At 30.8% G+C, this 25,048-nt stretch overlaps 1 protein-coding gene and 1 non-coding gene across 2 annotated transcripts in view; one reads left to right on the forward strand and one right to left on the reverse strand.

Annotated features, from left to right (window-relative positions):
• Positions 1-25,001, reverse strand: part of LRRIQ3 (leucine rich repeats and IQ motif containing 3) — a 164,740-nt gene extending 139,739 nt beyond the window's left edge. The window contains exons 1-3 of the mRNA XM_039838596.1: positions 24,838-25,001; positions 8,534-8,782; positions 6,649-6,972 (exon numbers count right to left, since the gene is read on the reverse strand). Of these exons, the coding sequence (XP_039694530.1) occupies positions 6,649-6,972; positions 8,534-8,782 (573 nt within the window). The 5' untranslated portion in view covers positions 24,838-25,001. The remainder of the gene's footprint in view (positions 1-6,648; positions 6,973-8,533; positions 8,783-24,837) is intronic.
• Positions 19,851-19,969, forward strand: LOC120583464 (5S ribosomal RNA). Its single transcript, XR_005647796.1, has one exon. It is a non-coding gene; the product is annotated as a 5S ribosomal RNA (ribosomal RNA).
• Positions 25,002-25,048: the final 47 nt, after the last annotated feature.

Below are 25,048 nucleotides of genomic sequence, written 5' to 3' on the forward strand. Positions count from 1 at the left end.
AGCACATTATATCCATAATTTATTCACTTTAATAGTCACATAAAATGGTGAGAATCCATGTGAAACTCCCCACGCTAGCCAGGTAAACATTTTTGGAACACACTACAGTAAATTCTCAAGTTTTAAAAGAACCATTAAATAATTTAAAATAAAATTTATAACTATAATAACATTATAGAAATTTTAGAAAAGGGCAAAAAACAAGAATAAAAATCCTACTCAAATTTCCACCAAATTAACTATTACCAATTTGAAATATGCATTTCTAAATACTTTCTCCAACTCTATAGATTATCTCTTTTTTTCTCTTATCAGGGTCTTTCACAAAGCAATTAAAAAAATTGTTGAAGTTCACTTTACCATTTTTTTCTTTTAAAGACTGAGCTTTTGCTGTCAAATCTAAGAATTGTTTGCCTAATCCTAGATCCCAATGATTTCCTTAGGTTGAGGTTTGTGTGTGTGAGTGTGTGTGTGTGTGTGTGTGTGTGTGTGTGTGTGTGTGTGTGTGTGTGTTTGGATGCTCAATTGCTTCAGCAACATTTATTGAAAAGGCTATGTTTTTTTTTTTTTGATTGTTACTTTTACTACTTTTTCAAAATTCAGCGAGACATATTGTATGGACCAATTTTAGGTTTTCTGCTCTGTTTTATTAATTTTTGTGTCTATGCCTCACCAATACCACACAATCTTGATTACTGTAGCCTCTACAGGTCTCAAAATCAAGTAATTGATTCTTTATACCTTATTGTTTTTGTTATTTTAGCCATTCCAGTTTCTTTACTTTGTCATAAAAAGTTCAGAATAATTTTATCTATATCTACAAAATATCTTGCAGGTTTCTGATAGAAATTGCATTAAACCTGTCTATCATTTGGGGAGAACTGAGACCTTTATTTTGCTGAGTTATTTCACATATATGTCTTTCATTTTATTCAGATATTTAGGTTTTTTCATCAGTGTCTTATAGTATTCAGCAACAAGTTGTGAACATGTTTTGTTAGATTTACACCTAAGTATTTAATTTTTGAGTGATTGCAAATAATATATTTTAATTTTGGTGTCCATATGTTCACTACTAGTATACGGAAATATGATTGATTTTTGTATGTTTACCTGACATCCTGTGGCCTTGCTAAGCTCATTTTTTAGTTCTAAGAGATTTTTTGGATATATTCTTTGGGATTTTCAACATAGGTGATTATTTCATCAGCAAACAGAGCTTTATTTCTTTTTTCCAACTGTATGTCTTTCATTTTCTTTTCTTGCCTTATTGCACTAGCAAGACTTTCCAGCATTATGTTGACAAGAGAAATGACAGTGGCATCCTTGCTTTGTTCCTAGTCTTGAAGAGAAAGCATTCAATCTTTCATCATTAAACATGTCAGTTGTAGGTTTCATGGAGATTTTTCATAAGGAGGAAGTTACCTTTTTTACTTATTTTTTGAGGTTTTTTTTTTTATCATGAATGGATGGTGAATTTTGTCAAATGCTTTTTATCCACTAGTTGATATATATTTGATATGATTTTCAAATACTGAAACAGCTTTGTATCCCTGGAATGACCCCACTTGTTCACGCTATGATTCTTTTTACATATTTTTTAATTCTATTTTCTAATATTTTGCTAAGGATTTTTTGTGCTTATATTCATGAGGGATATTGGTCTGTAGTTTTCTCTTTTTGTACTTTGGCTTTGGTATCAATGTAATATCAGTTTCCAAAAATAAATTGGGAAGTGTTTCTTCTTATTTTCTAAAAGAAATTGTATAGAATTGGTGTTAATTCTTTTTTAAATGTTTGGGAGAATTCTCCAGTGAAGCAATCTGGGACTGAAGATTGCTTTTGTAGAAGTTTTTAAATTATAAACTTAATTGCCTTAATAGTTATAAGGCTATTTAAATTATCTATTTCATGGTGGGTGAGTTTTGATAGTTTATTATTTTGTAAAAGTGATCCATTCAGGTAAAGTGTCAAGTTTATGCATGTAGCATTATTGTACTATTCTGTTATCATTTTGATGTCTGTAGGTCTGTAGTGATATCCTTTGTTTTGTTCCTGATATTGGTAACTGGTTTCCTCTTTCTTTTTCTGTCTTGCTAGGTTTGTCAATTTTACTGATCTTTTCAAAGAAACAGATCATTTTACTAATTTGTCAAGATTTATGTTTATGATTTCACTAATATCTATTATGTTTATCATTTCCATCTTTCTGCTTGCTTTGGGTTTATTTAGCTCTTGTTTTTCTAAGTTTTTATGGGGGAATCTTAAACCACTAATTGAAGGTTTCTCCTCTTTTTCAAAATATGCATTTTAGTGCTATAATTCCTCTTAGCATCGCTTTAGCCTTGTCCCACAAATTATGTTATCTGCTATTTTTATTTTAATTCAGGTAATGTATTTTTAATGTTCTTTGAGAATACATTTTGACCTATGTATTTGTTAAAAGTGTGGTGTTTATTTTCCAAGTGTTTGGAGATTTTCCGCTTATCTTTTTGTGGTCAGAGAACACTCTCTGTATGATTTAAATTCTTTTAAATTGTTGAGGTTTGTTTTATGAAACAGAATCTGGCCTATATATGATTCGATGGGCACTTGAAAAGAATGCGTATTCTATTGCTGTTGGCTAAAGTATTCCATGAAAATATCATTTAAATTCTTTTGGTCGATGGGATTGCAATTTTTCCTATATCTTTCCTGATTTTCTTTCTAGTTGCTCTAATGGCTAAAAAAGGGAGTTTGATGTCTACAACTATAATCATATATTTCTCTATTTTTCATTTCAGTTGTATCAGTTTTTGCTTCATGTATTTTATAGTTCTGTTTCGTGCATTCACATTTAAAATTACTATGTCTTCCAGGTGGTTTAAACTGATTATCACTATATAATGTCCTTCCCTGCCTCTGATAATTTTCTTTGCTCTGAAGTTTACTTTATCTGATAGTAGGATGAATGACTAGACATCTGATATTGGATAAGTTCTAAAACTCATCATATTTCATGTTCTTCTGTGAAATAAGAATAATATCTTTCCAAGTCAAAGAACACAATAAAGAATAAATAAAATATTTTTCAGAAAGTCCTTCCCTATCCACCATAGCTAAAGTAGCCCAAATCTTTACCACTCTTGTCCTACGTTACCACTTTCTTTTCTTTTCTTTAGAAATTAACATTATCTGGCATTCTATGGTTGTTTTATTTTGATTTTTCAATTTTTTTTCCTTATGTCTTTATTTCCTGAACCTTTCCACTGAACTTCATAAAAGCAGGACCTATGGTCATATTATTTATCATTGAGTCCAGAATAATCCCTCTCACATATCAGGTGCTCAATATATATCTGGTGAAGAAACAAAGGAATAAAACATACAAAGTGTCTACCTCGATGGCTTTTACTGAATGTCTGTCCTCTGCTGTCTCCTTTCTTCTCTGCTCCTGACTGTCTGCCTGTATCAACCTTAATCACATCATTTTTGGCCTATAGTAACTGATCTTCTGCCTTCATCTGTCTCCTAACCTTTATTAAGCTGCTAGCAAAATATTGAATTAATATCTTTTAAAACACTTTGTCAATACCATATATTCGCAGAGTACCAACTATGAAAGAACCACTCTAATTTTCCTACTCAAATAACTTCAATAGATCTTCACTGCATTCATTAAGAAATCCAAACTCCTTGGCATGTCATTCAAGGTTCTTTTCAATGCTCACCATCCTCCCCCTCAACACACATGCATAACTTCCATTAATTCCTTAAATGAACCTCAGTCATTTTGACTGTCCTTAAAAGGGTCATGTATGTCCCTACCTTTGATTATCCCATACCATAAAACTAGACTAGTTAAATAAAATTCTTCCTTTAGGGCCAAGGTTAAGACACTCAAGCATAAATACTACCTTGTTTCTTATTTCTCTAATTTTTAAAACTTATTATAAAACCATTAATATTCTTAATATTTAAAAAATAATAATCACATGCAGTTAGAAAAAGTTTCCAACTTCCTAATCTCCAGCCTTCCCATGCATAATCATTGTTCATTGTTTATATACCCTTTCAGATGTGATCACCACTGTTCAAATGATTTCTTTACCAATTTTAGTGCATTTATAGTAGATTTATATATACTTAGAACATAGTATAAACACTGTTCTGCAGCATACATTTTTACTTCCTATACCTTGTAACTGATTTTTGTTAACATCTGCACAATTAACCCTCTTTTGAACGCATTCATTCGTTCTAATACTCATATGTCATGAAGCATTTTTTCTTATATTTTTGTCTATCCATTTAAATATTTTGTAACATCCAACTAAAGTTTCCCAATAACCTTTTCAACATTTTAAAAATCAACATAAAATGATTGAACATGCCAGTGTCATCAAATTAATTGTTTATCCTCTTCCATTAATAATTCATATTGTCTTTTAAGAAAAAAAAACCTATTCCCCAATGGACTCATTCAAATATGAAAAAACTTGAAAAAATTAAAAATCCACTTTCAATTAAAAACAAATATTTTGAATCAACAAAAAACCTCCAGAACTAAGAAATGAGAATTGCAAGTTTGCAGGATATAAAATTAAATAAAAACATCAACTGTATTTCTATATATTAGCAACAAACAATCCAAATACAAAATTAAGGAAATGATTCCATTCATAATATCAAAATAAATAAAATACCTAAAAATAAATTTTAACAAAATAAGTGGGAGACTTGTACAATGAAAACTACAAAGTATTGTTGAGAGAATTAAAGAACATCTAAATAAATTGAGAGACAGTTCACATTGGTGAATACTCACTACTGCAAAGATGATAATTCTCTACAAATTGATCTATAAATACAGCGGAATCCTTATCACTATCCCAACAGGAATCATTATTGAAACTGTCAAACTGATCCTAAAATTCATTTGTAAATGCAAGAAATCCTGAATAACCAAAGTAATATTGAAAAAAAAAAAAGAAAAGCAAAGTTGAAAGATTCAGACTTCCCCATTTCCCATTTTGAAACTTAACTACAAAGTTACAGTAATGGAGACTGTGTGGTAATGGCATAAATATAGATAGAAAGACCACTGGAATATGATTGAGACTCCAGAAATAAACTCTTACATTTATGACCAAACTGATTTTTGACAAAGATATTAAGACAATTCACTAGGGAAAAAAATAATCTTTTCAGCAAATGGTGCTGATATCATGGATATAAAAAATTAACAAAGACCCTTACTTCATACCATGCATTAAAATCTATTCAAGATAAAACTCAGATCTAAATTTCCTATTATTGTTAAACTTCGAGAAGAAAATATAGGAGAAAAATCCTGTGACCCAGAATTAAGCATAATTTTTAGATACAACACCAAAAGCATGATCCATACAAAAAATCCATTATAAAAAAATTCATAAAATTGGACTTTATAAAACTCTAAATTTTTCTGCTTCAAAAGACAACATTAAGAAAATGAAAAGACAAGCTACAAGTTGGGAGAAAATATTTGTGATTCATATATCTGATAAAGGATTTATATCCAAATATCTACTCTTACAATTCAATAAGACAAACAACCCACTTTAAAATGGGTGAAAAAATCTGTATAGACATTTCACCAAAGAAGATACATGAATAGTTAATAAGAGATGAAAAAGAAATGTTTATCGTTACTCATTGGGAAATAAAAATTAAAACCATAAATAAAATACAACTTCACACCTACTAGAATGTTTATAGCGGAAAGGACAGAAAATACTAAGAGTCTGCAAAGACATAAAGAAACTAGAACCCTTTTGTACTGGTGGTTTCTACTCCTTAGAAAGCACTTCAGTCTCTTAACAAGTTAAACATAAACTTACCATACATCTCAGCAACTGTACTCCTGAGAATCTACCCAAGAAAAATGAAAACTTATGTCTACATAAGTAAGTGTTCATAGCAGCATTATTTATAATAGCAAAAACTGCAAATAATCCAAATGTCCATCAATTGCTGAATGGACAATGAAAATACATATGTTTCATATAATAAAATATTACTTAGCAGTCAAAAAGAACTAATGAGTCATGCTACAACATGAATGAGCCTCAAACACATCACACTAAGAGAAAGAAGGCAGATGCAAAAGACTACATATTGTATGGTTCCTTTATATAATGTTTAGAAAAGCAAATTTATAGAGACAGAAAAGAGAACAATGGTTACCTAGGACTAGGGATAGCAGTGGAGATTAACTGCAAATGGGAAGGAGAGAAACTTTTGGAGTGGTGGAAACTTCTAACATTGGATTTTGGAGATGGTTATGCACCACTGTTAATTTACTAAAACCATTGATTCATACATGTGAAATAGGGGAATTTTACAATATGTAAGCTATATTTCCTTAAAGCTATTAAAGCAGAAATCAAATATATATATTTCTCTACAATTTGATACTTTTCTATTCAATATATTTTATGCAGTAAACATATACTCCTTTTATAAATTTCAGATCTAACACATTACTAATGTATTCACTAGTATATGGTATTTTACATCCATGATACAAAATATTAGTTTTATATAATTTAGGTATGAACTTTAGGATTAAATTTTCTCTACAGTTCTATAAATGTATTCAAAACAAGTCCTAATGAAAACATTTACCTTTTTCAAAGCAGGGCAAAAATTAAAGAAAAGCCTGTGGTTATAGGTTTTGAATCTTTCAGGAAGATGCCAGTTCTGAATTATTTCTTCATCAGAAATCACATGATGATCCAGCGCTTTGAGAGTCCATATACTATTGACAACAACATGTCTATATCCTTTTTTAAGGCTTACTGGACAATCAAACATAGTGAGGGCAATGAGGCTTGGACAGGCAGATAACATACATATATTCTTTAACTTTGCAAACCCATTGTCATGAAGATAGAGGAGTTTTAGTTTCTTCAATCCACTCCAAAATTTGGTATCTGGTAGACTCTTTACCTAAAATATTATTAATAATAATACTTTCAATACAAAAGTAAAATTTCTACAAATTACATGGAAAATAAAATCTATTAAATATCTTCTAAAATTTAGTTTTTTCCCAAATGGAAAATTTCTCATTAACAAATAAAACCAGAATATCTAATTAACTGAATGATAGCTGGCATAAAAATATAATACACTGGATGTCTGGCATAAGCTATCATTATTAGTGTAATTAAATGAATAAACATATATACTTTGTTCAGTAAAAATTCTTTTATAATAGGCTGACTCTTTAAACTTTTCTAAAATACTTTCCTTAGATACAGAATTAAAAATTCATATCAAACAATGTTATATACTATATTGGTGAAATACCTATACACTGAAAATAAGACATCATTAAAGAAATTAAAGAAGACACAAATAAACGGAAATATAGTCCTTGCCCATGGATTGTAACAATGAATACTGTTAAAAAATGTCCACATTGCCCAAAGCATTCTACAGATTCAATGCAATCCCTATCAAAAATTCCATTGGCATTTTTCACAGAAATAGAACAAAGAATCTTAAAATTTACATGGATCTACAAAAGACTCTGAATAGTTAAAGTGATTTTGAGAGAAAAGAACAAAGCTAGAGGCATCATGCTCTCTGATTTTGAACTATATTACAAAGCTATAGTAATCAAACAGTATGGTACTAGTATTTAAAAAAAAATAGCTCAATAAAACAGAATAGAGATCTCAGAAATAAATGCACACATATATGGGCAATTAATTTACAACAAAGTAGCCAAGAATATACAAAATAAGAACAATCTCTTCAATAAATGATGCTGGGAAAACTAGACAAACACATGCCAAAGAATGAAATTGGATCACTATCTTACACCATATATAAAAATTAACTCAAAAAGGATTAAAGACTTGAAGGTAAGACCTAGAACCATAAAAATTCTAGAAGAAAACATAGGCAGTGAGCTCCTCGACATAGATCTTGGTGATATTTCTTTCAAATCTGATAAAAGAAAAACAATCAAACAAGTAGGACTACGTTAAAATAAAAAGCATCTGCATAGCAAAATGAAATGGCAACTGACAAAAAGAAATGGCAACTGACGAAATGGAAGGAAATATTTGCAAATCATGTATCTGCTTTGTAAATGTGTAGTGATAAATGTTAAGTGGAATATTGTGGTGATCAGTTCACAATATGCACAAATATCGAAGCATTATGTGGTACACGTGAAATTAATATAATATTATATGTCAATTAATTATACAGCATTAAAAAAAATAATTAAGGAGTCAAGAAGTATTCCTAATCCAGACTACAGATTTAAGAAGTAAAACCAAATCACACACTGCTTATTTACATGTTTTTAATTTAAATTTTTTGCTTATATTTTAAATTTTGTGTTTATACATTTTATATTTTTTATTTAATTTTAAATGTTTGCTTATATTTTATATAAAAGACCACCTGGGAAAAATACTGTAGATAGAAAAAACAAATGCTTATTATGTATAATTTAATTTATATGCAAATATTTAAAATGACTATTGCTTACCTGATTTCCATGGAGATCAAGTTTGACTAATTTTATACAACTCTGAAGTGGACTAATATCTGTAATAAAATTGTTTGAGAAGATGCATACTCTAAGAGAGATACAAGATCGCAAATTTTCCATAGATTTTAAATGAAGACCACTGAACTTCATAAAAACAAAATCTTTCTTATCTTCTATTATGTTTTCATTATAGTGACTCCACTCTTCATGACTGGTTAGCTCTTTTGTGACAGTTCCATGAAACATCTAGAAAAAAAGGTAAATTACTTTCAAATTTTTTTTCAACTTCCAAAAATAAATCTATATGAAAATAAAAATATTTGCTAATAGATAGTAAGAATAAAAATGGGTTGAAAAGTTAAAAGTTTTTAAAAATCTAATTCTCATTAAACCTCCTATACCAAAGCATATTAAATGACTAGCATTTATAGAACTATAACTCAAAAACTGTATCATTGCTCTCATCAATGAACTAATCAGTAAGGGGAAGAAAAACTTTTTTTTCCTGAAATACATAAAGAAAATGGAATTCAGTGAAATAGTTGAGATAAAAATATCACCTCTTGGCAAGGCAATTAAAACAAAGAAAAAAAGTATCTCAACATACCTTGTATAATAATTTTGCTTAAAAGATACTATCAGATAAAGAAATATACTGGATGAACTCCCAAGTCAGGAAAATGATAATTTTTTGGGTGTGCGAGAGGCTGAAAAAGCAACTAAATGAAATTAAGATACAATACAGAGTTTCAACTGTTGTATTTATTAAATTCAAGTGGTCTATCTGAGGATATATTGTAAGATTAACCACCTTACCCATTGGAGGAATCTATTTCTAGTATGTGGGGGCAAACTGGGCCAGCATAATCCAAATGAAAATCCAAATAAACCCTTGCTCTCTTTAAAAAGGTTAACTACTTTTTATATCCCGACCAAAGCCTAAAACTATAGTCCTCAAACTCTAAATATCAAAAGGCAAATTTCCTGGGCCCCATATCATCATTATCTGAGTCTCTGGGCTGCTGGCCAAAGAATTTGTAATTTACATGTGCCTAGGTAATTCATGGATATCTTGAGAAAGTCTAGCCTAAACCACAGGTGAACTGGTCTCCCAAATTTAAAGAGCCAGGTATGTAATAAATAGATATGGATAAACCCTTACAAACTCATCAAGCACTATAGTTACTGAAAGGAAGGGCAACGTCTACAATGAGTCCATCATTTGGACTCCCAATTTAGAAATATTAGGAAGTCTTTCTTCAGCCTTTCCTTTTGAACACCTACTTTTCTAATGTGGCCTAAGTGTAGGCTAACACCAGTTTATAACAAGGACTTATGAGAGACCATTTCTAGGGTATAAATAAAAATGATTCAAGACAGACAATAGGGTGATCAAAAGCTTCAGCTATAGAATCTAATTTTTGAAGTCAATGACAAATCTGTGAGAAATCTGCAAAGTGAGAGTCATATATCAAAAATGTTTTTTTCCTTTCTATTTTTACAGCCAAGTGATTTTTTTTTAATTAATAGTCACTATTTTAAGTCTACAGAAAAATTGAGTGGAAAGTACACAGAGTTCCCATATATTCCCTCACACCCCACTTCACATAGTTTCCCCTATTAACATATTGCATTAGTGTGATACAATTGTTACAAGTGATCCAACCTAAATGCACTATTATTAACAAAAAGATAAAGAATTTTAGCTCATTAACTTGTAACAAAACCTTTGAATCCCCAAAACACATCGACGGGAAACAGTAGATATCCCATTTCTCAACTATATATTCTCTACAGGAAACCCATTTTAAATATAAAGACATGTATAGATTAAAAGTAAAGTTATGGAAGCAAATTCTAAGGAACATTTAAAGAAGAATTAATACTAATTCTTCTCAAACTCTCCAAAAATATAAAAGAAGGAACACTTCCAAACTCATTTTACGAGGCCAGCGTCATTCTGATATCAAAACCAGATAAGGACACTACATGAAAATAAAATTAAAGGTCAATTCCTAATGAACATAGATGTAAAAATCCTCAAAAAAATATTAGCAAACCAAATTGAACAAGACCATGGTTTTCTATTTATAATAGAAATGATCATATACCATGGTCAAGTGTGATTTACTCTAGGGATGTAGGAGTGTTTCAATATCCAAAAATCAATCAAAGTGATATATCACATTAACAAAATGAAAGATAAAAGTCATATGATCATCTCATTAGATGCGGAAAAAACATTTGACAAATTCTACATCAACTTATAATAATGATAAACTCTCAAAAAAGTAGATATAGAACACCTCAACATAAAAAAAAACCATATATGACAAGTCCATAGCTAACATCATATTCAATAGTGAAAAGCTGAAAACTTCTCTAATACCGGAAACAAAGCAAGAATGCCCACTCTCACCACTTTGATTCAGCATAGTACTGAAGTCCTAGCCAGATTAATTAGGCAAGAAAAAGAAATAAAAGGCATCCAAATAGAAAAGGGAGAAGTAAAACTGTCACCTTTTGCAGATGACATAATATTATAAATAGAAAACCTAAAAGATCCACCAAAATACTGTCAAAACAAATGAATTTGGTAAAGTTATAAAATCAATATAGAAAAATCTGTTGTATTTCAATACTCTAATAACTATCAGAAAGGGAAATTAAGAAAACAATCTCACTTAAAATTGTATCAAAAAAATACCCAGGAATATTTTTAACCAAGGAGGTAAAATCCTTGTACACTAAAAACTGTAAGACATTATGCAGAAAATTGAACAGGACACAAATAAATGAAAATATAGTCTGTGACCAGGGATTGGGAGAATTTATTAAAATATCCATACTACTCACAGCATTCTACAGATTCAATGCAATCTCTATCAAAAATTCCAATTGAATTTTTCACAGAAATAGAATAAACAATCCTAATATTTATATGGAGGCACAAAAGATCCTATATAGCCAAGGCAATCCTCAGAAAGAACAAAGCTGGAGGCATCACGCTTCCTGATTTTAAACTGTATTAGGAAGCTACAGTAATTAAAACAGTATGGCTTTGGCATGAAAACAAAGACATAGATCAATGGGACAGAAAAGATAGCCTAGAAATACACCCGTGCATATATGGTCAAATGATTTATAACAAAGAATCCAAGAATGTGCAATGGGGAAAGGATAGTCTATTCAATAAATGATGTTGGGAAAACTGAACAGACACATGCAAAAAAACAACATGAACCACTATCTTACACCATGCCCCCATCAAATTAATTCAAAATAGATTAAGACTTGATTGTTAGACCTGAAACCATAAAACCGCTAAAATATAGACAGTAAGCTCCCTTACAACTCCTTGGTGATGATACTTGGATCTGACACCAAAACCAAAGGCCAACAAAAGTAAAAATTAAACGAGTGGAAATACATCAAACTAAAAAGCTTCTGCACAGCAAAGGAAACAAGAAAATTAAAAGGCAACATACTGAATGGGAGAAAACATTTGCAAATCATTTATCTGATAAGGGACTAGTATCCAAAATATATAAAGAATTCATACAATTCAATAGCAAAACAAACATTCCAATTTAAAAAAAACAGGCAGAAAATCTGAATAGACATTTTCCCAAAGAAGACATACAGCCATGAAGTGATGCTGAACATCACTAATTATCATGGAAATGCAAATCGAAACCACAATGAGATATGATCTCATACCTATTGGAAAGGCTAGTGTCAAAAAGACAAGAAATAACAAGTGTTGCCGAGAATGTAGAGAAAAAGGAGCCACTGTGCACTGTTGGTGGGAAAGTAAAAGGTGAACCACTATAAAAAAAAAAAATCTATGGTAATTCCTCACAAAATTAAAAATAGAACCATATGATCCAGCAATTCTACTTCTGGGTATTTATCTTAAGAAAATGAAAACACTAAAACTAAATTAAAAGATATATGCAACCCCATGTTATTGTTTATTCACAATAGCCAAGATATAAAACCAACAAATTAATGGATAAAGAAAAATGTCTCTCACACACACACACACACACACACACACACACACACACACACAGAGAGAGGAATAATATTTGGCCATAAAAAAGAATGAAATCTTGCCATTTGTGACAATATATATGGACTTTTAAGGGATTATGCTAAGTGAAATAAATTGGACAGAGAAAGACAAATACCGTATGATCTCACTTATTGTGAAATTTAAAACAAACAAACAAACAAAAATAAGCTCATAGATAGCAAAAACAGATTGTAGTTGCCAAAGGTAGGGGTGGGTAGTAGGCCAACTGAGTGAAGGGAGTCCAAGGGTACAATTTCCAGATATAAAATACATAAGTCAAGGGGAAGTAATATATAACATGCTGACTATAGTTAATAATGCTGTATTGCATATCTGAAAGCTTTTAAGAGAGTAGATCTTTAAAGTTCTCATCACAAGAAAAAATAATTTTGTAACTGTATATGGTGACAGATGTTAACTAAACTTTTTGTGGTGATAGTTTTGCAATATGTACAAATATTGGATCATTATGTTGTACACTTGAATTTGTTACACATCAGTTATACTGCAATAAAAATGTAAAATAAAAGAAATAACAACGGATGTGAAAAAAGATAATGTTACACAGGCATTCACTAAATATTGTATATAATAGCAAAAACATGATATATCCTAAATGTCTTAAGAAGTGGTATGAACTAAATAAAATATTGTAATACAATCAATGGAATACTATGAAAGCATTAAAACTGATATTGTAGAACACAGTAACATGGTGTTGATAAATCGAGTTATCGTTTTTGTTTTAAAATATTTTTCACTGAATTGACACTTTAAAAGGGTGATTTTATTATATGTGAATTTTCAATTAAAAATTCATTCTTCTGTGGCACACATTAAAAAAAAATTTTTTTAAGTGAAGATATACCATGCTAACACTGATCAAAAAATAAAAAATAAAAAGCAACTGAAGCTGGAAGCTATATTTCAGATACAGCAGACTTCAGTGCAAAGAAAATAATCAGGGACAAAGAGGGGCATTACAAAATGATAAAAGGACAACTTTACAAAAAGGCATAACAATCCTTAATCTGCATGTGCCTAAACACAGCATACCTGAGGCAAAACTGAGACAATTAGAAAGGAGAAATAGATGAATCCACTATTATAGTGGGAGACTTCGACATTCTTCTATCAGAAATGAACAGATCCAGCAGGCAGAAAATTAGTTAGGACATAGTTGAAGTTCACAGCACCATTAGTCAACTAACATCTAATTGCTTCATCTAACAACAGTAGATTACATATTCTTCTTAAATTTGCATGGAATATTTACCAAGATAGACCACATTCTGGGCCATAAACCATATCTTAGCAAATTTATAAGAATAAATAACATACAATATCTGTTTCAAACCACAGTGGAATTAAATTAGATATCAATAATATAAAGAGCTAGAAAAATCTCAAATATATTAATATTAAACTACATACTTTTAAATAATATATGAATTAAAGAAATCACAGGAGAAATTTAAAAATATTTTGAACTAAATGGAAATACACCTTTTCAAAATTTGTAGGATGCAGTGAAAGCAATATTTAAAGGAAAATGTATAGCATTAAATTCATACACAGAAAATATCTAAAATCAATAATCTACATTTCTACCTTAGAAAATTAGATAAAGAATAGCAAATTAAACCCAAAAGAAGCAGAAGAAAAAGCAAATCAGTAATGAATATATTTTCAATAAATAAATTTGCAAAGAAATATAATCTTTAATTATATTATCAAATAATTGGGGGTGGGGGCATATTTTGTCATTATCTCATCCCAGAAGTCTCTATAAATATCTATAGATTCTATACATATTAAATATTTTAACCAGATCAGATGGAGGACATTTATGATGAAAACCAACTCTTTACCTGTCTTTCAAGACCTTTAGTGAGTGGGGGGGAAAACTGTCTCCAAACACTCTCTGTAGCTGCTTTTATCATACATAAGAAATCTTATTTCAAAGTAAAGCTTTTTCTTATCTGTCAGGTCACTCAGAGTGAATTTAACACTTAAATACTAAAGCTCGTCCCAAGATCATGCAAACATATTATTAAGTTCCTGTTAACTTTTTCGTCTCACATATTTTAATTTTCAAGCCATTCTCAATTAATTTTTAGTTGGTATGATATGAATTCTAAAACAAATTAAATGTCAGAATCAGTCTTTCTCATATCCTAATTTATATTCACGTTCTCTGTTGCATTAACATTCACATCCACCAACAGCATTTATTTGCCAGTATATAAACAACCTTATTATTTAAGAAATTCCATAATAGAACATTATTATATGATATTGAGTTATTAACATTCAAAGGAAAGACTAAGACATAATTACTAAATATAGGAATAAATGTAGTATACTATTTTTTCATTTCTTTAAGCACTAGCTTTCTTCATTCAGAATATGAAGTATGTTTCAATTATTCAGACTATTCAGTTAAACAACCTATCACATATCCCAATCATTTTAGATAAGTGAAAAGTTTTCATATTTTGCTTTACACTACTTCATGCAACATTAATTGTGTTTCTCATCCTTCATTGCACATCAGAATAACTAAAGTAACACAAATTCTCAGGTCCCATAGCATACCTACGGAATTTTATCTCTGCAGCTATGGGGCCAAATGATTATACTGCCCACCAAGGAAAGCTAAAACCATTGCAAATGATATCTCCTCCTCTATCTACTTAAAAGCCTCCTTACCAATTGCTGCCAATTTTAAATATGACCATTAAAGCAAAATACAAGCACTCTGTTCCTTTTAGACTTAGAGAATTTTACAAATACTATGTGAAATGTACATACAAATGTGTATATTATCAAATGCAAATAATAATATAATGTTCAAAAGGCAAATTTAGTTTAAGTACAGCAATACAATAGAGAAAGCATCACGGCTCCAATTACAGTTTCAAACAAGTTCTGTAGTTAAAAAGAAATCACTATCATTGTCAGTAAACCTTTCATTAGTTTGTGTTGACTGAAGTACTAATTTTAAAATTATCATACATTTTTAATCACACTGTGAAAATCATGTCATTATAAAATACAATGTACATCAATTATAAGCCTCTTCTTTGTTCTCAACATTTTCCATTTAAAAAAAATTGCTGGCAAATACATCAATGGGAACTATATAAGGTTATAATTAATGAATAATTAAATTAAACATTGAAAAGTAAATAACATTTATTCTGTGTATTTATTTCCTTTATGAATGGATATATAATAAATATTTAAAAGGAATTTTCAAAGAAATGTTTGCTGACTATATCAATGAACTCTACATACCACACTCATTCACTGAAATTTTAGATACTTAGGAATACAGAAACCTTATTATTTTTAGTAAAAAGTGTATTGAAATATAATATTAGGTTTGATGGTCTATGTTGCAGTAACTTATTTTGTAAGAACTAGTTATATTATTAAAGAAAGAGAATTTTGGACCCGCACTCCAGAATTATCATAAAAGCTGCTAAGATTCTGCATATAAAATAAAATCATGAAAAAAGAAGAGAAAAAGTTTTATTTTTTTCAAAAATTTAACTGTAAGAATGATAATTAGTAATATTTTACATTTGTTTTAGTTTAGAATGTCTGCAATACATTTAAGCCCATCATAAACACAGCAATTGTATTTTCAAAATACTTTTTATTTGGCCAACAGATTTATTCAGTCAATCCTGTTTAGATAAAATCTTGCCATGATTTTACATCACAGACAAACTAATAAGAAACTGAAAAGAGGTATTCCAGTAGGACCATCAGAACATTACATATCTTCTGGCAAATGAAAATGAAATCTAGTAGGTTTATAAGTTAATATAAATAACCTGATTCTCTTTTTTTATTAAATTTAGTAGGAAACAATACATTTGCGTGGTACAATCCAAGTGTTTTCAAATGACATGAAAAATTTGGAACAAGAAGTGAAGATTCACTTGTAATAAAGACATTTTATTTTTTCCCCTTTAAATATATTTGCTTTCTAAAATTTAGAAGGCTGTATATTTTGTTTTTTAAGTTTTTTGAAAACATCGGTTTTCAACTTTCATTTTTATTCTACACCTGTAGACTGTAAAACTATAAATCTCCCAAAATAAAGGGTAAGACCAAGTAGATATAAAATAATAAAAAGCACTTAACCCCTCCCCCCAAATTCTGCACAGAAATCCCAATCTGTTAATAAGAAAAATTTAACACAGCAAGTATTTATTTCTTCTAACCTAAACAATGTTGGTTAGCATTCATAAAACAGATTTTGTATATTCTAAAGTTGGATCATTAAAACATTTCTATGAAAAGTAATAAACAGTGTACTTACTTATTGACTCTCCTAATTTATATTCTTCACCAACTGCCCTCCCTATCCCCTGAAAAAAAAATCTTATGCTAATAATGAGACAAGAATATCATGATTTTGCTACTTGAGCAGTCCATTTGAAATAATCTACAACAAAACTGAGGAAGATACAGAAATTAAAAAAATTAAAATAAATTCATGAAAAGAAGACAAAAGTAAAAACACCTTTCCTACAGAGAAACAAAGATAAAAATTACATCTGACTTCTCCTAGGAAACCATCCAAGCAAGAAGACAGTGGATTAAAAAAAAATAAAGTGTTGAGATAAATGAAAAATAAAAAAATAAAACACCACCTAGAATTCTTACCCTGTGAAATTATCCTTCATAGTGATAGCGAAATAAAGACTTTCTCAGAAAAACAAAAATTGAGAGAATTTGTTGCCAGTAGACCTGCCTTGCAAGAAATGTTAAAGTTCTTTAGAGAAAAGGAATAAAATATAGTTCAGAAATTCAGATCTACATAAAGCAAGGAAGAGCACTGATAAAAAAAATAAATGTAAGTAAAATAAAAATTTTTTTTCTTTATTCTTAATTGACTTACCAGATAACACTATGTCAAAATACTAATAGCAAACAATATATGCAATTATCTATTCTAATGTACAGATCATATGCATATGAATGCTCACTTTTAATTGAAATTAAATATAGCAATTACATGAGAGATGAAAGAGAGGAATTAGGTCTATATTATTATTATCTATATTCTTATTATAAGGTACTTTACCTAGAAAGGGATATAATGCTATTTGAAAATGAAAATGAATTTGTCATAAATATATATTATAAATTTTAGGGCAACCACTAAAAAAAAAATAACTATAATCAATATGCTAAGAAAGGAGAGAAAATGGAATCTTATACAATGCTCAATTAAAACTGGAAGAAGCAGAAAAAGAGTGGAAGACAAAAACAGTAATAAAGAACAATGGCAACAAATAGAAAACAGTAACAAATATGACAGATATTATTCCAACTATATCAATAATCATGAACATCTATGGTCTAAATGCACCAATTAAAAGAGATGTTGTCAGAGAAGATACAAAAACAAGACTCAACTATATGTTGTTTATAAGAAACCCATTTTAAATAGAAAGACATTTAGATTGAAATAAAGTGAGGAAGATATACCATATAAACACTAGTCAAAAGAAAGCAGAAGTAGCTACATTGACTTCAGACAGCATACTTCAAAGCAAGGAAAGTTATCAGGCACAAAGAAGGGCATTACTAATGATAACAAGGTCATTGCTCCAAGAAGACATAACAAATGTTAAAGTTTATGTCCCTAACAACAGAAGATAAAACTATATAAAGCAAAACAGATAGAATTGCAAGAAAAAACGGATGACTCTGTCATAGTTGGAGACTTCAACATTCCTATATCAGAAATGGACATATCCAGAAGGCAAAAAATCAGTAAGGACATAGTTGAACTCGACCATGGATCAATTGGATATAATTTAAATCTACAGACTATTTCATGCAATAACAGCAACATACACATTCGTCAAAAAATCATATGAAACATTCAGCAAGATACGCCAAATTCTGGACCATAAAACATTCGCCAAGATAGACTAAATTCTGGGCCACCTTAACAAAATTAAAAGAACAGAAAACATACAATGTCTGCCCCAGATCATAATGGAATTTAATGACATCGATAACAAAAAGACAGCTGGAAAAATCCCAAAATATGTAGAAATTAACATACTTCTAGATAACACATGTACCAAAAAGAATCTCAAGAGAAATTTTAAAATAATGTAAACTAAATAAATATTAAAATACAACTTATTAAAATGTGTGTGAGGCAGAAAAAGCAGTGCTGGGAGAGAAATTTACAGCATTAAAGGCATATATGACAAAAGAAGAAAGATCTAAATGCAATAATCTAATGTTCTCACCTTAGGAAACTAAAAAGAAGAGTAAATTAAATCCAAAGTAAGTAGAAAATGAGAGCAAAATTCGATGAAAGTGAAAATAAAAATCAATAGAGAAAATCTGGAAACCAATACTTGGTTCTCAGAAAAGATCAATAAAATTGCTAAGACTCTAGCCAGGGAAAGAAAAAAGAGAGAAAACACGAATTATGAATGTGAGAAATTAAAGAGGAGACATAACTACAGATCCCATGAACATCAGAAAGATAATAAAGAAATAAATCAAATTTAACAATGTACAAAAAAAATCATACACCTAACACCCAGTGAAATTTATTCCAGGTATGCAAGACTGGTTTAACATGTGAAAAACAACTAATATAATTCATTACATCAAGAAGTCAAAAAAAATTACACAATCTTATCAATAGATGCAGAAAAAGCATTTGTCAAAATCCAATATCCATTCATGATAAAAACTCTCAGTAAATTAGGAATAGATAACTTCTTCAACTAGATAAAGAATATCTACATAAATCTACAGCTAACATCATGCTTAATGGAGAGAAACTAGAAGCTTTCTCACTAAGATGAGGTTCAAGGCAAGGATGCATCATCTCACTATACTTTTCAACATTGTATTGGAAATTCTACCTAAAGCACTAAGAAAATGAAATACATGTGTACAGATTTGCAAGAAATAAATGAAACTGTCTTTGTTGACAAATGACATGATTGTCTATGTAGAAAATCCAGAAGAATCAACAACAAGAAAAACCTCCTGGAACTAATAAGTGATTATAGCAAGGTGGAAGATTCAAGGTTAATAAACAAGCCAATTACTACTATATACCAGCAATGATCAAGTGGAATTTGAAATGAAAAACATAATACCATCTACACTAGCATCCCCCCAAAATAAAATATCTAGACATAAAAGTAACAAAATATGTACAAGATCCACAGGAGGGTCTACGGCCATGCTACCCTGAACAAGCCCGATCCCATCTGATCTTGGAAGCTAAGCAGGGTTGGGCCTGGTTAGTATTTGGATGGGAGACCAGCTAGGAAGACCTGGTGCTGTAGGCATAAAAAATAAAAAATAAGGGATTGTAAATTGACAAGATCCTTGCAATCTGTGAGGTCAACCAAAAATAAAAAATAAAAATAAAAATAAAAGATCCAGGAAACAGCAAAATGCTGATGATTAAATCAAAGAAGAACTAAATAAATGGAAAGAGACTTCATGTTCAAAGATAAGAAGATTCAATACTATCAATTCCATTGCAATATTTTGGCAAATTATTTTATCAATGTCAACAAACTGATTCTACATTTTATGTGCAGCACAAAAAGACCTGCAATATCTAGCACAAAATTGAAGGAGAGGAACAAAGTTGGAGGAATGACACTATCTAATTTAAAGACTTATTATATATAAAGCTATAGTTAAGGCAGTGTAGTATTTTCAAAAGAATAGAAAGATAGATCAATGAAACAGAATAGTGCCCAGGAACGGACACACATAAATATAGTCAACTGATCTTTGATAAAAGAGCAAAAGCAATACAACAGAGAAAGGATAGTGTTTTAAAAAATGGAGCTGAAACAACTAGAAATCCACATGTAAAAAATAAATCTAGACACAGACTTTATACCTTCAGAAAAATTAATTCAAAATGGATCTATGACCTAAATATAAAACACAAAATTATAAAGTTCATAAAAGATAATACAGGAGAAAACCTAGATGACCTTAGGTATAATGATGGCTCTTTACATACAACACCGAAACTCAATCCATGAAAGAAATATTTTATAACCTGGACTTCATTAAAATTAAGACATAGGCTCTGCAAAAGGTAATGTCAAATGAATGAGAAGACAAATCAAAGACTATGAGAAAATATTTTCAAAAGAATTATCTGATAAAGAACTATGATCCAAATATACAAAAAAAAAAAAAAACTCTTAAAACTCAACAATAAGAAAATGAACAAAAAGATTAAAAAATGGGCCAAAGACCTTAACAGATACTTCACCAAAGATATACAGATGACAAATAAGCATATGAAAGTTGCTCTTCATCAGACATCATCTTAGAAATACAAATTAAAATAGCAATGACATATCATTGCATGCACATTAGATTGGTCAAAATCCTGAACACTGACAAAACCAAATGCTAAAGAGAATATGGAGCAACAGGAACTCTCATTCATTGCTGGTAGAAATATAAAATGGTACAGCCACCTTGGAAGACAATTTGGCAGTTTCTTAGAAAACTAAACATGCTCTTACCATTAGGTCCAGTAATTGCCCTCCTTGATATTTACCCAAAGTAGCTAGATACTTATTTCTACACAAAAATCTGCACATGGGTGTTTATAGTAGCTTTATTCGTAATTTCCAAAACCTGAGAGCAACTAAGATGTCCTTTAATAGGTGAATGAAAAAACTGTGGTAAGCCCAGACAATGGAATATTACTTAGCACTAAAAATTGGTTATCGAGCAATGAAAAGACATGATGTAAACTTAAATGCATATTAATAAGTGACAGAAGACAATATGAAAAGGTTACATAATATAGGATACCAACTATATGAATTCTGGGAGGAAAAAAAGCTACGGAGACAGTAAAATAATCAGTAGTTGCAGGGTTTGGGGGTAGCGGGGGATGAACAGACAGAGCCCTGAGGATTTTTAGGGCAGTCCAATTATTTTGAAAAACACTATAATGATGTATACATGTCATTATATTTTGTCCAAACCCATTGGATATACAATACCAAGAGTAAACCCTAAGGTAAACTATAGACTTTGGGTGAATATGATGTGTCAATGTAAATTCATCGATTGTAACAAATGTACCACTCTGGTGGAAAATACTGATAATGGAAGAGGCTATGCATGTGTGTGGCCAGGAGTATACTGGAAATCTCTATACTGTCCTTTCAATTTTGCTGTGCCCTTAAAACTGCTCTGGAAAATAAAGTCTTAAAAAAACAAACAAACAAAAAAAAACCTAAAAGAGAAAATAAAATAGTTCAAGGGAAGAAAGTTTTCCTTTGCCCTCCAGAAAAGTGAAAGGCGATGAGGGTTCCCTCAACAGGGCACGGTGAGGGAAAAAAAATAGTAAAGAAATAAGTTGAGAACAGGCTAGCTATGTAAATAAAAGGAAAACAGATTTTTGCTTTACATTTCAGGAAGAGTAGGAGGAGGAACAGTGATTAAATAGAGAGCAAAGCACAAGTAATAGAAAAGATCAGAGCCCTAGCATGAACTGACCAAGGCATGCACCATGAGCAACTGGTCCATAATCGAGGACTGTCTTCATTTGGTTTCAGCTTTTTCTTATGAAGGAGGAAAAATAAAACTTTAATGTGAAGAAAAACAATTTTAATGTGCTGCTCTAAAACTTCCACACTCCAGTTATGCCTAGAGTAATAAAAACAACCTAATTTACATTAACCGTAAATGGGCACAAGGCATCTTATTGGAGTGATGGAAATGATCTTAACCTGGATTGTGGTAATTGCTGTACGACTCAGTATATTTACTAAAAAATTATTAGTGTTCACTTACAATAGGTTAAATTAATGGTATATAAAGTATACCTCAATAATTTTTAAAAATGTATCTCTTCTTTATGGCACTTTAGATATTCTCTATTATCCTCTCACTGGGAAAAAAAGTGTCCAAATGCCTACACAGAATATCATTTTTCCATTTATTATAGTTCATTTTGTCTGTCTCTTTTAAAATATCGACTCTAAGATTAAACACACCATTTCCATTGTGTTTTACTTGCACAGAATAATGGGTTTACTACTTAGCTGTACTGGCATATTTCATTCTGGTTACTGTAGCTTATGATTGTTTAAACAATCGTACCATACTGTTTGATTATACTAAATATAAACTGAAATAAAATCCCTAGATTTTTTTTACCCCCATAATCAACCACAAAGGAAATTTACTCCTACTCATATATTATACAATATATTTTTTTCATTTTTCATTTAAAAATTGAGTAAAAATTTTAGAAATATGGAAAAGGAAAAAACAAAAACTGTACCTGATAATGTGGCATGTTTACTACCAGCACATTTTATGTGCATAATTTAATTATATTAAAAAAAAATAAAACCCATTTCTATGGTTCTCCTCAGATTCAAAAAATACTGTATTTAATACTCTATGTGATAGACTCTATTACATCACCTTGTTTTAGTTCCCTCACATTTCTTATCACTATTGAAATTTTCTTGTTTGGTTAATTTTTCATTGTTTATTTTATCTCATTAGTATTTATAGTACCTGAGCATATAGTCTCTACTGACCTTTCTTTTCTTGGGACTTCATCTAATTCCATAGTTTAAAATTAGCTCCATCCATGTGCTGACAACTCCCAAAATCATATCTCTAGCCCAGACCTCTCTCGTAAACACCAGACTCATATGTATAATGTACAGACACACACATACACACACACCTCTATAACATATACACTGCATACACACACATATACGTTTGTTTATTCTACATGTCCAAAACAAAATTCTGAACTCTCCCAACTACTCCACCAACATTCCCCAACCATGGCCATTCCCATCTATATTGATGGCCATTCTATCTATCAGGTAGTCAACCCTGACTCCTCTTTCTCTCTCACATTCCGCAGCCATTCTATTAATCGTGCCTTCAAAATATATCCAGAATCTAACCAACTTTTCATCATCCCCACTGTTAGCATCCTTGCCAAGCTTTCACCAAGTCTTATCTGTATTACCACAGTAGCCAACCAACAAAAATCAAGTCTCCCTCCCTCAATCCTCCATTACAGTCTATTTTCACATTACTGAGTGATCTTTTTAAATATGAAGCAAGTTACAACAAAACCCTGCAATGACTGTTTCACTCAGTAAAAACAAAATGCTATCTTTGGGTATCTGTCACCTCTCTAACTTTCTCTCTTGCTACTTCCCATTTTGCTCACTCAAGTCTTCTGAATTTTCTAAACGTTAACGTTCTTAATAAGAATGTATTGTTTTTATTAACAAAATAACCTCCTAAGCAATAAAACTATGAAAGAGTAATCTCCCTTTTTACTCACTTTCTCTGTAAGTACAGAATAAAATAACAGGGTCAAGTTAAGTGTTTAGGAAAAAAATACTAAGTTCGTGGCAAGAGCTGGTAGGGCCTTGAATGCCTGTGTTTCTGATGAAGACTTTAATGAACACAGGCCTCTAAAATAAATCAAATCACATGGTATGGTAGAATGATTTCTGCATTGGGGATTGAAATATTTTATTAAATCTTCTCTCTACTACTTAATAATTGTGAGACCTTGACTAAGTCACTACTCTCTCTGATTCATAACTTTCTTATGTGTAAAGATGAACTGATTCATCCATAAAACCAATAAATTTGGTAGTTTACAAGAGAAATACTTATAGAGCTAACCTACCAAAAACATATATAATAAATTGACTTATTCCCAGGAATATTATTGTAAGTTCTTGACTGATCTACATATACAAAAGGATGACAGAGAAATTAACTAAAATATCACGAATGTTAACGGTCTGCTTAGAGAATGAATTAGATACAACTTCCAGAAACCTATGAAGTGAACTCGAAAGTGAGAGGGGTGGAAAGTCTCACTCTCTAGGAACTTGCAAAGGCAAAGAAGCCACAAACCTAAGGGTCCTGAAGAAAATAAAGATTTACAATGTTCAGACTGTATCTGGATCTGGGGTTGAGGCAGAAGCCTTCAGATGACGATCAGGGGAGGAATTAACAATCAGGCGGTCCTCGGTAACTGCTCTTGGCTGAAACAAACGGCGAGTCAGAAAAGAACCACCTTTCGATAGAAAGCTAGAAGCTAGGTTGTAGTTTCGTCTTCTTAGAGGATCAATTCTAGCAATTTTGTCGCCCAACATGAAACACTCACCGGGTCAACCAAGCTGCAAGACCTTATGAGTTGGAAACAAGTGGTCAGACTCCACACAGTCCGACAAATCGCTAGGTGACCATCTGCTCCGCAGACCGTTGCTAGGGAAATAGGGCAAGGCTCTGGGCTCACCTCATCACGGTTTTCCCTGGGCAGGCCAAAGAGCTTCGGGGGCGTGGTTACGTGCGTGACGCACGTAAGGGGCGGGACA

Source organism: Pteropus medius, unplaced genomic scaffold (assembly GCF_902729225.1).
Source record: "Pteropus medius unplaced genomic scaffold, Ma_sr-lr_union100, whole genome shotgun sequence".
Lineage (NCBI taxonomy): Eukaryota > Metazoa > Chordata > Mammalia > Chiroptera > Pteropodidae > Pteropus > Pteropus medius.